Raw genomic sequence first — 13,495 nt, 5'->3', positions numbered from 1 at the left:
TATTATTATTATTTATTTTTATTTTATTATTATTATTATCATTATATAATGTATAGCCTATACTCGAAAAACAACTAATATTTGTATATTTTTTTGTGAATACGACTTTTTAAGATATTTTAAATTATATTTGTTTGGACGGGTGCAGATATGCCTATTTAAAACTGTACAAGTAAATTGTAGTCGTGATATAAGCCTTCGTTAAAATAAGTGTCCACGTGTACTGGTGCTTTTAGATTGAAGTCTTGGCATCACCACTTAACGTCCAACTGTCTACATTAGTTCAACCGTAGTAATGTGTGAGAGAAATATTGTCTTACAAGACCGAGCAACTAGTATTTATTTTGGTTGTGTTAAATTTAAATAAAATTTAATAAAAAGACAAATACAAAGTGTTAATATTGTATTTCAAGATGAAGAAACCGAAGACGTAGGTACAGCATATTTCAATCCACTGTACGCGATGAATGAATCATTATTTTGTCTACGGTTTTCGTATCCCTCCGTTTGATAAACAAGAATTTTCAACATATGAATCATTGGGAACGAAAAAACACTTCATTGATGATCGGATTGTATTAAATCTGTTTAATCCCGTTAATCCTTTCACTGCCATTTACGCTAGTGATGGTAAGAAATAGCAGTAGCAGTTATAATAGCACTGCTATTTTACAATAGCAGTGATTGCTAAATTTTGAATTTTGGTTTTTAGGCTTTCCTAGTTTCTTACACTGTTTTATAGCTGCCATTATATTAGAAATTAGAATACAAATTATAATATGAAAAAAAAAAGCAGTAGCAGCTATAGCAGTAGCATCTGGGTGGCTGGCAAGACGTAATTCACAGATATAATAAGTTTATACTATATATCTGTGACATGTGATAATTGATAATGCGCGTATTATCGACGCTTATCGTATGCTCAGATATTAGATATCAATATATAAATCATAGAGTAACTCTATTACTCTATGATTAAATATAATGATCTATTAGACTGCTATTTGGTATAATATACATAAGCTGCTATTAAAATATCAAATTTAAAATTAATGATAAGCATTAAATAATATATTATCAGCTGTTACTACAAAATAGCAATAGCTGCTATTTATCACTGCTAATTTAAAATATTATCAGATGTTATAAAAATAAATAGCAGTTTACCATCACTAATTGACGCACATATGCGTCATTGACAAACTACATTGATAGGCCATTAAAGCATACGTGCGTTCGTTCGTTTATACTGTTATCAGATAATCTGACAAAAAAAATGATAACTGCTAAATTGTAGAATTTTCAAAGACGAATTAAACTACGTAAAAAAACATGGTATCATTTTTTACCAAAGAAGTTACATTAATTTAGGGAATTCTTTAAATAGAATAAAAAAAATGAAAGTTCCAAAAATAAAAAAGCTTGGCCTGTCAGTGGTGAATAATTTAAATGTGCTTGACAGGGAAAAGGTTAACCGTTAACCAATATAAACAAAATAAGAGATTTGTAGTAAGAATAAGGATTAATATATAAGTTATTTGGTTTTCGATATTCGTGAAATACGATGATAAATTATATATGAGTCGATGATTGCAAAAACGTCACAAGTCACATATTTTATGAAATTGAGATATTTGTAAAATAGGAACTCACGATGTTTCTGCAATCATCAACTCGTATTTGTAAAGTACAGAGTGATAAGCGCATTGCATTTAATTGAAAAAAACCTTTATACTCATTAACTGAATATAATACTTAAAAAGTATAAAGGGTTTTATCAATTAAATGCAATGAGCTTATTAGTCTGTACTTTACATATACGAGTTACTGATTGCAGAAACATCGTAAGTCCCATATTTTACTAATATCTCAATTTCATAAAATATGCGACTTGTGACGTTTCTGCAATTATCGACTCATGTATAATTTTTCAAGAATTACTTATTAAGTATTATATCCAATTAATAAGTAATTCTTGAAAATCAAAATGAATAGGTAAGAACCAATATCACTAGTTTTTGATTAAATTATTGTAATTTGAAGTTGTTTTCGGTCGTCGTTATCGAAGAGAGCTCAAATAATTATTTATTTCCCTACAACAAACATCAATTAATGTTAATTTTGTGATATTTTTAGAACCTTTTTTTTAAATGATTAGCTAAAACAATACGTGAACGCGAGCGTAAGCAAAATTATTTCGATAATATTCCAGCGTATGAACTTAAAGCAATAGAAACAACTACTGTTGTAGTTCACACCTAGTAAAGATAAGAATAGACAATTTCATGGTGTAGTAGTATGTGTAAAAGTAAGCTTTATTATTTTACTGGAATCTAATTCTATTGAATAAATTAATTTAAGTGTTTTAATTATTAGCATAACATTAGTTGGGTCATTTATAATATAAATATTCGTTTTAACTGCATAATTACATTCATAGCTGTAATATAAAATAAAGCATTGCATTACGATTTACCTCAATTATATATATGTTTGTCAGTAATTATAAGTACAATTGTTTGAGATAATATCCTTCTATGTTAATTTCAAGGAGATTTCCATATTCTACTGATAAAAACTAATAATAATAACATTGTATACGTATAATAATAATAATAATAATAGTAATAATAATAATTTTACTTTTACGAAGTACAAAAAGAACTAGTTGGCAGAAAGCCAGTCCCACAGTTTCCATTTATGATATTTATGATATTATACAAAAAAATAATAATTTAAAAACTCAAGTTATTTATAAGGTTTAATTCACCATAACAATTAATAAACACTATAATACAGGATATGAATAATTAATCTTTTATTTTTTACTACATTTTTATAATAAATAAAATAAAAAGTTTTATTTTTCTAAGCTCAATTTGAATCCATAAACTATTTTAATTTATTATATTATTTCTAACCTTTAATGACACATTTTCAACCTCCTATTAATTAAGAATTCTAGAATTTTCATGAACAAAAAAAAGTTATTTTATGATTTTCATTTTACTGATTCAAAAAATGTGATCATTGATTTAAATAGCAACTTATAATAAACCATTGCTTTTCATTAGATTTTTATTTGAAGAAACAAGAAATAGTTAGTATTTGATTTTTTAACATAATAATAGTATTAATATATATATTATATATTATAAGGCATATTAAATTAATGATTTATAAACCAAAATCTCTCAAAAAATCAGTTTAGTATCATAAATACTACATATAATATAAACTATGGTAATATTTACTATAACAATAATTAATAATTTTTGTATGAAAATCGAATTACCTATTGTTTATTACAGTAAGTGTATGTTAAACAGACCTTAAATATTACCCTTATTGTTTATTAATTTTCTTATTTTAGAGAAAAGTTTTGTTTATGTTCTGAAAAAACATTCAAACTTAACTGTTTTTGAAAAAAAAGAAGAAACAAAGAAATCAACTTTTATTATGGTACTCAAAAAATAAATTATAATCTAATACAATAATACTCGACCGAATTTTCAAATAATATTCAATTGAATGTTGAGTCATTTGTTTTTTTTTTTATTTATGTTTCGATTCTCACATTGAACAATATTTCAAGGAAGTGAATGTCTGTTTGATTAAAACCAATAACCGATTTACTTCTATATTTTTTTCCTTGCGTGAATAAATTTACAACTGACTTTCATTGTCTAAATATCACGATTATATCATTAAGACTTGAGTAAATATCCTTTCACGCTGTATGGTTTTTAAATTATTCTTGATCATTAAGTCAATAAATAATAAATATAATCATATTTTTTCCAAATCTATTAAAAGTAATAATATTTATGTATTTATATATTTATATTATTTCTCGAGTAATTTATTTTTATTAAATTTGTTAGTAAATATAAAAATAAATAAGTTAGTGTATAACATTTTAAATACTTATACGTGCTAGATAAATCAAAACATAATTCGTGCAAGTAAGTCATATTTGTATCATAAATATTGTAGAGTGTATTTTAATATAATAACAAATATACTTAAAACTTAAAAATGACTATTTTTCATTCGAAAAACAGGTATAATGAAATTAATTTAGAAGTGGTGCATTGATATGGTTTTTGTATAATTATGAAGTAAAATTATAAATAGACAGTAAAATAATAACCATAACTTAACACTTCAATAATTGGATTATATAATATAATAATAAAATGATTATACTAAAAATGGCAAAAGTATAATAAATGATAAATTCTATGTATTTTGGTTTGAAATATCATAACATATTAACAAATTTGAAATATACTCAAGGCCTTCGGTTTTAAGTCTGAATAAATCTAATAAAACCATTAAGTACCTGTATAAAGAACCTGGTTAATGAATCGTGTATTCTTCTCAGTTTAGCTTATTTTCTCACCTGAAACTAAATTAAAACTGAAACTAAAGTCAAATACTATACAGAAATTTTATCAAAATAACAGTTCTAAGCAAAATCCAGTTCACCAAAACACTCAACAATTTTGAACATTTCTAAAAAAGAATGTTTCTAATTTTATGGTAATTTTATATAATTAACTTTAAATTAAATATTAAGATTTAAGGTATCATTATCATAATGTTTATTACAATAAATATTAGAAAAAATAAGCCTTTGCATATTATTACACATACGTTATATATATATATATATATATATATATATATATATATAATTTTTTAAGTAGTATACTAGTATTATACATTTTTTTCCGAATAATAAGAAAATTTAATAATAACATCTTATGAAGTTTAATTTGTTTTCAATTTAAAATCTAATGAAGTTGGAATTTAAAAAATAACTATCAAAACTAAAAATCCATAATTACACTTTTTCTACATCTTGTGCCTTATTTCTATAGTTACCTATTTTTCTATTATTCTAAAGTAGTATTACGTGTTTCGACAATAATATGACAAATTTTTACAGAATTCTTATATATTTAAAGAAATGGATTCAAACGAATGACAAAAACTGTGAAAATGTGTAACAAGGATTCTATAGATCTTTTATGTTTCAAATAAAAATTAAATACATTGAATTAAAACAATTTTTCTTAAAATAATTTTAATAAATGTATGAACAAAATATTTGACATTCCAAGTTCTAACACCATTTATGTTCGAAACAATTTATAATTTTACTTAATTAACTTACTGATTATAGCTATTTTGAATTCCTAATTTCAAAAGTTAAATCATTACGCAAATAAATATAATAATAAAATAATAAAAATTGTTAATGTATTTTATTCATCAGTGAGTTGATGGAATTTAAAAATAAATAAGTACCAATTTTATTTGCAAGATAATGATATACATTTTTGATCGAAATACTAGTGTCTATTATAGTAGTATTTTAAATGTTAATTACCTACTATTTTAATGTATTACAAAATAACTGAAATTATAATATTCATAATTATTTTTACCGTTATTATATAATTTTAAAAAATTTGCTTATATGATAATAAGAAATGTATAGTCTGTATAACCTAAGATTACTCTGTGGGTTATTTCTACGATAAATTAAAAATAATGCATTAGAATTTTTCATAAAATGTTGTGACTGAGTTTGAAAGTTAAAAATCACACTTTAATTATTATACTTTTAATCCCACCAAAGAAAATAGGAATTAGGAAATTCAAAAATTACATGGAATGTTTATGCAATTTATATTTATTATTTAACTAACATAAGCTAAATAAACATCTTATTATGATCGCATTAACTATAGTTGTGATTAATAAGCATTAATGCAAACAAATTTGTTTAAGTATATCAAAAATTCCAAACAACGTGTTAGTCGTTCATTAGAAATATCTACATAAAGTACTGAAAAGTGGTAGTTGCAACATAAAATCTAGTAACATTTCCATTATAAGCATTTACTATTAAATCCCATCGAGTTTGATACTTTATATATTTATACATGTCTTCTACTTTCACGATAAATATCTAAAATTCCAGTACATCAATAAAAGTGGGTATACATATTTTATATGATACTTGTAAAGAAGTGGGTAATAAATTATATGTAAAAAAAAAAAATTGTACGATTATTAAGAAAGCAATAGCAAAAATGTAATAAAACTTAACTAACTAGATCAATGACACAAATATTCAGAGGTTATTAACATCATTATTCATTTTGCACTTATCCCATGGTACTAAGTCAACCTAAAAGGGATAGTAAAAAAAATATTATTGATTAAACTAAAAATAAAATTTTAACACTTTATAAAATTCAAAAGATATAAAAAAAAAAAAAAAATAATAATAATAATATCACTTTTTACTAATAATTTTAAACTAAAACGTACACTGAAAATGTAAAATAAAATAAGTACAAAAAAATACATTAAAAAACTTGTTTTTAGTCAAACATTCTAAATATAGGTACCTCAACTCTCATCCGTCTAACCAAACCGAACTTCTCGAAATATTATTCAAAATAATTATCTCCATATGAATCGCATGCGTTTAAACTATCTAACTAAAACGGGCGTGACCACGTTGAACATAAATGTTTATAAAAAAAAAAAAAAAAAAAAAGGAAGTTTTAAAAATATAAATAGCGCCCGTTTCGAGAACATATTTACGTCAGTTAATTAAAAAACAATAGTATGTATAGGTTCGCCTATCGTACCTATTATATTTATGCCCGTCCAAAACATACTGATTAATGACGGAACATTAATATTATACTCGTGTCGATGTGCGAACAATAATTTTCTAAAATGAACCGTCGGAACGAGACCATTATAAAATGTATCGACTTACCGGGGCGCTTGGGTATGTTTTACGGTTGTAAACGTAAACAAACCGAATAGTACTCGCATGGTAATCATCACACGATGCGCGAATACGATAGTAGACATTCGCTCTCTACGTTGCCGCGGCGTTATCTGTTCGATCTGATCGGGCGATCGTAAAAAATTATAATAACTGCAATGGAAAAATACAGCAGTTGAACGTCTTCAACGAACGACCGTTCAATGCTTTCGTCCGATTTGCCGTTAATAACGATCAAAACATCGAACGGTCTTCACGAACAGTTATCGCTGTAAGTCTCGAAAACATTTAGTAAGATATAAAAAGTTATTATGTGTACAAAAACACGCGTAGACATTCATCTGTAAAAATATAAACGCATATGAAAAAAAAAAGAAAAAAAGAAGCACATAATACATAATATTTTCTCATAACCAACGCGGATCCATTGCAGAAGCTTGCTACGATTTCACCGCTCGTGTTCATAACGATCCAAACGAATCATAATAGTTTAGATATCGCGTCGAAAACAAATAATTGTCACATTTTACAACGTGGTAATAAAATTCTTTGCTTAAGTGATTTTTCGACTACCATTGTGTACATTATTATCACCGCGGTATAAATGTTATGTTTATTACTTTCTGATAAATTATAATCATTTCGAAATAATAATCGTGTACCTACCATTTTCGATCGGTGTACCAGAAGATACACCAGCGCATTAAAATATTTAATTTTATGTTGTAAATGTCAACGCATTTCAAATGTACGTGATGTAAATAAATAATCAATGTATTCAATAATTTTTTTGTTATCTGTAGTTAACGACTATTATAAATTATTACGCAGCCAATGATTTTAGTTATCCTGTGAAACTAAATTTTAAATGTTAATTAATTGTTAATCACTAGTAGATCAAAATAAAAAAAAATACCCCTAAGAAAACCGTTACCCTTTAAGTAGCTCCACACTATGCTTGTTTCGCGTTTCGTGTTTTCACATTTCCGTTTAATTTCGTGAATAGCGTATAGCTTTTTCACGAAAAACTTTTTCGTGAAAACTGTTTCGCGAACGAGGCGGTAAATTGACGAAATCAAAGGACATGAAACAATAAATTCATATTGTTTCGTATAATTTCGTTAGATTTCGTGTTGTTTCACGTGGCATATGTTTTCGTAAACAAGAATTTCATATCACCAGATTATCAATTAAATTAGATATAAAATATAGGTAAATAAATGTTATCAATTATCATCACGAAGAATCACGTAATTTCGTTTAATTTCAATTTTAAAAACTTAGTTTTCCAATTAGTTGTCATCGTTGCGCCCGAGTGGAATGATAAACTAGTGCTGACATTTATTGAGGAATTTTAAGAATACCGGTGTTTGTGGGATCCAAAAGATACAAACCGCAAGACACGAACTAAACGTACTTAACAACAGTAATCTGAAAGCTGAACGAAACGGAAATCACGAAACGCGAAACGTGCATAGTATGTATACCTTTTATATGAAACATTACGAAATACTACGATACACTACGAAACGAGAAACATGCATAGAGTGGAGCTACTTTTTCACGTATGCTGTTTATATGAGAGTGAATACATCAAAATTACATAACAGTAATTTTTTTTAATTCTTCGGCTTTATAATAAAGGTGTGATTTGCAAATAATTCTTTTTATTCTTTAATACCTAGAACAATAAGTAAATTATCATCAAATTTTTAAGTGGTCATTGCAAACTATTTGTTTGATAAAGCCATTGTTATCGTATTAAAATAACTAATATTTAAATGTAAAAAGTATTGTCATGATTTTTTTGAATTCGTCCAAAAAATAACCCTGCTCCCCTGTTGTTTTTGTTACTAATACAATAATGTATACGATACAATTTTAATTCTCTACTTGAATCGAATATGGATTATAACTTTATTGAACATTTCTGAAATTTAAAAAAAAAAAAATTTAAATAATAACTCTACAATATTTATTAACACGTCACAAATGTGAAATGTTAACTTAAATTAATTTTGAATTTGATCTGGTTGCTAAAAATTAATATTATTTTTCACGTTTACATTGAAACTCAAGTCTGAAAATTAATTAAGTACTCATTTTATACTTTAATCATATTTAAGTGGTATAAGTATAAATCCTTAATGCAAAGAATTAAGTCATGCAAAGTATATATACTTAAATTTTTCATGACAGATGAGTAAATAATATAATTACAATTAATGTGTATCGCAAAAACTATTGTGTGGGTAAGTATACCATTTCATACATTTGTTATGAATCCCAGTTGATATGCGTTTAAGAGTCCGTGTTCAATTATTGATTTCCAAACCTTTAACAAATCATGAATATAATAATATTAGTTGGTAGGTAGTATAATCAACATCATAGTTGATAGCAGACATTCAATAGTTTGTTCGTCAACAATTCATAATTGTTGTCGAGGACCGGCATTTTTATTTATTTTCCGTTCCACTTGAAATCATGTAGCTTTAAAAGATAACAGTAAATATTAATCGAATTTGAGTGTCACGGCAGTAAAAACCATTGTTGGTTAATAAGCAGACCCGAGATGTTTTTAAGGGATAAAATGTAAATGGCAAAGTAAACAAAAATCTTGAACAACACACTATCGCTTACGTCAACTAAACGGCAGACGTACAACTTAGTATAGAATTCGCACAAGAAAAATGAAAATTTTTCATTGAGAACTTTACCGTGCATTGTATCGACTTTGAATACAACAATGTTAAACTATCTGTAATCACACTCAATCTTAACGTTATCACAAACATATTTTAACGATAAGGTAACCTAGGTATAATGGGCATTTTTTAAACTTATAAAAAAGATACACTCCAATTTTTAATAATTATCTTACAGTTATATTATATTCACCAGACACCTTTGATAAAGTACATGTTTAAAATAATAATTCTCGAAAAAACTTAAGGTTCCGTAGACTAATATGTAATTATTTTTATGCAAAATTCGATTTCTGAGTAAATATCACATGTATTACATGTAAGTGAATGTCAATCTGATGCCGATTATTGACAATCAACTACAGAGTCTTGTTTATACAAAGAATTAAACATTAAATACAATGTTTCATCAAACTATGGATACTGTGTGATACGTGGACAGATGAAGAGGTTTTTATGACATATATTTAAGATAAACAGATGACATTGAATTAATATAAAGTTAGACGGTTAGAAAATAGTGCGTATATGAAAGAACGTTGAGCAAGGTTGTTATTCACATTTATTTTTGGATAGTTAATTTTTTTTTATAGTTATCGAGAACCTATGTTATTATATTGCAATAAATAACTGTTTAAGTACGCATTTTAAAATATATTTTAAACGTAACGACAAATTAAAATTGACGGATAGGTGAACGTAACTATAATTACTTACTAAACGCTTACTTAATCGTAGCATTTCCTTTTATAGTAAGCATTTTACTACGCGTTAAATTTAAAATTAAACACAACACTTTATAAAGTTTAATCTATTTAACATGCATAAATTAGACATAAATCTTAGAAATCTGGCCACAGCAGTGGATTGTTTGCGAATTTTTTATTGTCCTTGTTGTATTATCGTTTTGATGTTTGCAAATAAAAATACACTTGAATTGTATTATGCTAATATGTTTATGCCAATTTAGATAACCTACATAAGCTAATTAACCTTTACATGGCCATAGATTAATTTAAACCTGCATTTTTTAGTCTAAGTGATTCCCGGTCATTCTTTTTAACAATTATAAACATATTATATAATATTCATTATTAAAAATTATTTGAGTTATCACTATTGTCGTCATAGATAAATTACATATCTGATAGAAAAAAATATGACTATTAACGAACGAGATTCATGTCATAATAAATAGATATGTAGATATATTGAAATGTATCGTATAACAATACAAAACTATGTATTAACTATATATTATATCGAATTGATAAAAATGTTAAAATGTAATTGTTTGAAAAATATATCCATAAAAAAATGTAATAAAATATGAAGATTAAAAATAACAATACAATTAAATATTTAAAAAAAAAACAATCATAACTATATAATGATAACCATTCTATTTATTACTATTGTGCGCTATAAAATTAAATTAAATTTTCCAAATGTATAATATTTAAATATATCTATGTATAATTATGTTAAAGTGTTGCAAAATCAATACTCAAAATAAAACATGACTTTTATTACTAAAAATACAAGATCACAATAAATTAAACATACCAGATATAATTCATAAATCAATAAGCAATATCATTAAAACCAATAAAATATGCTATACATATACTTTTATACAAACTACAATAGAGACTTTATTATCCAAAAAGACTAATAGCACGATAAAAAAAAATAAAAAATAATATCTATATTTTTATTTCAAGTTAATAAAACATACATAATAACCGTCATAAAACATGAAGTGTTTTTTTTCAATTCTTGTTTCATTATATTCATAATATTCAATACTTATATTCAAACCGGACTAATTAACAGTTTATTATGAAATATTATTAATATTAATGTATCTATATACATTTTTAGTTCATAATTTAATTACGTACATTTTCCCTTGAAGGAAAGTGATTGAGAATTAATAGAAATAAAATAGAGTATATAGACTAAATATTATAGAATATGACTTTAGAAGAAGATACTAAGAAGTTGAGAGTATGTGACCAATGCCAATAAACGGTGATGCGATAGTTGAAATCCAGTACTTTAAATATTTAAGTTCATTTGCACAAAAGGATAGGGTCTTTGGAATGAAAGTAAAACATAGGATTAAGTGCGGTTGGATGAAATTAAGAAAAGTGTCAGGTGTTTTATGTGGTAAAAGAATTCTAATGAAGCTGAAAGGTAAATTTTACAGAAGTGTAGTAAGACCAATTATGCTACATGATTCAAAGTATTGGGTGGTTGACAGGAAAATAAAACAGAGTATGTGTGTTGCGGAAATGAGTATGCTTAGATGGATGATTGGAGTAGCAAGAAAAGATAGAATATGGAACGAATATATGAGGGATAGTATTGGTGTATCATCGATAATGGGGAAGATGAGAAAAAATAGACTGAGATGGTTTGAGCATGTGATGATCCAAAAAGAAACAAAAGCAGTAAGAGTGGTTATGAAAATGTACGTTGAAAGTAAATAAGGAAGAGGAAGACCAAAAAAAAGATGATAGGATACGATTGAGAATGATAAGAGGATTATTGATGAGTGCGTAGGGGGTTTAGAATATTGAGACGAATGGAGGTTTAGGACAAGGGTAGGTGACCTCAAATAGTCGGGAGAAAGGCGAAGGAAAAGGAGAAGAATTAGGTAGGTACATTTTAATAAATTACATATATTTAATGGTGAATTAAAGAGATCAGTATTGGAAATAAGACTTGATTTTAATACGATTATTTATTATTTTAAATTTCAAGTTATATCATAGAATTATTGTATTATGCATAACCTAATACATAAATTTACTTAATACCTATTCGTCTATGTAAGTTTTTATGTACAAGAAAATGTAAAAAAAAATTAATATTCACTAATAACTATATGAGTTATCTGCATCTTTTTTGATAGTTACAAAAAGTATAAAAATACACGTGCCCAACTTACTTAGTATATACTTTAAATATAATGTTCTATTTATCCCGTATCATCTGTTGAAATTTAAGCAATTTCATACAAAAGAATACGCACACCAACATTTTGTGAAATAAGACAGGTTTTGAACACAAACTATTATAAACTCAATGTTACAGTACTTATGATGGTTTTTCCAATATTTGTATGCAATGTGGTTAATTTATCTTTTTAACAGCTTATTTAATGTAGATTAAAACGAAGCGATATTTGGAATTCCTAACAAAACGATGAACCAAGTATGTGTTGGTTTCACTGTGTAACAATAAACAATTTATTGTTTATGTACCTACTTACTCATTTGAAGTACAATAATAATTATAATGGCTAGTTTATTACGAATCGCATGTAAAAGTAATGAAAAAATATTAATGCAATTTACGAAAAATAAATAAACTGTGATAATATTTAAAAGGTAATATTATAGTTAACAGTTTATATGTGTAGGTATAAAATAAACACCAAGTAATTTTATATTTGTAACTGAAATATGAATAGTGTTCAAATCAGTTATGTCAATGTAATATCATAGTCGAATTTGAACACAATAGCGAAACAAACGGGCATGACCATGAACATTTGGCAAGAACATGCGAAAAAATCTAGGTACTTGAATAGAGCTAATTTGTGTACTGCCGTATACTTCATTTTAAGTAATATGTTTATTATAAGACTAGAAGTAAGGATAAAGGGGGAAAATAGATTATAATACGAAGACATGTCAACAATTTCTTTTTACTATTCGGACGTAGGTACCGTATATTTATCTACTTGTATTTGCACAAATTATCACACATAAGGGGTTACCGTATACTATCTGTCTAATGAATTATTAGCCAACATTAGCATTGGGTCTTGTGTTCTGATAAAGGCACAACGTACGCTGGTCATTAGTGCAGTCGAATCGTGCACGGCCTGAGGCAAACTGATTTAGGATCTTGGTCCAATTCTACGCTCGTTTTATTAACACAAGAAATTTAAAAA

The 13,495-nt window shown here is 26.0% G+C and overlaps 1 protein-coding gene across 1 annotated transcript; it reads left to right on the top strand.

Annotated features, from left to right (window-relative positions):
* Positions 1–11,505: 11,505 nt before the first annotated feature.
* LOC112686036 lies at positions 11,506–12,023 on the top strand. The gene is made up of 2 exons (XM_025558138.1): positions 11,506–11,538; positions 11,619–12,023. The coding sequence occupies exons 1-2, from the start codon at positions 11,506–11,508 to the stop codon at positions 12,021–12,023; spliced, it is 438 nt and encodes a 145-aa protein (XP_025413923.1).
* Positions 12,024–13,495: the final 1,472 nt, after the last annotated feature.

The sequence above is a fragment of the Sipha flava genome, unplaced genomic scaffold (genome assembly GCF_003268045.1).
Source record: "Sipha flava isolate LNK unplaced genomic scaffold, YSA_version1 2_pilon_pilon, whole genome shotgun sequence".
NCBI classification, from domain to species: Eukaryota; Metazoa; Arthropoda; class Insecta; order Hemiptera; family Aphididae; genus Sipha; species Sipha flava.
The sequence above is the reverse complement of the archived record's forward strand: the minus strand, read 5'-3'. Positions and strand labels throughout refer to the sequence as shown.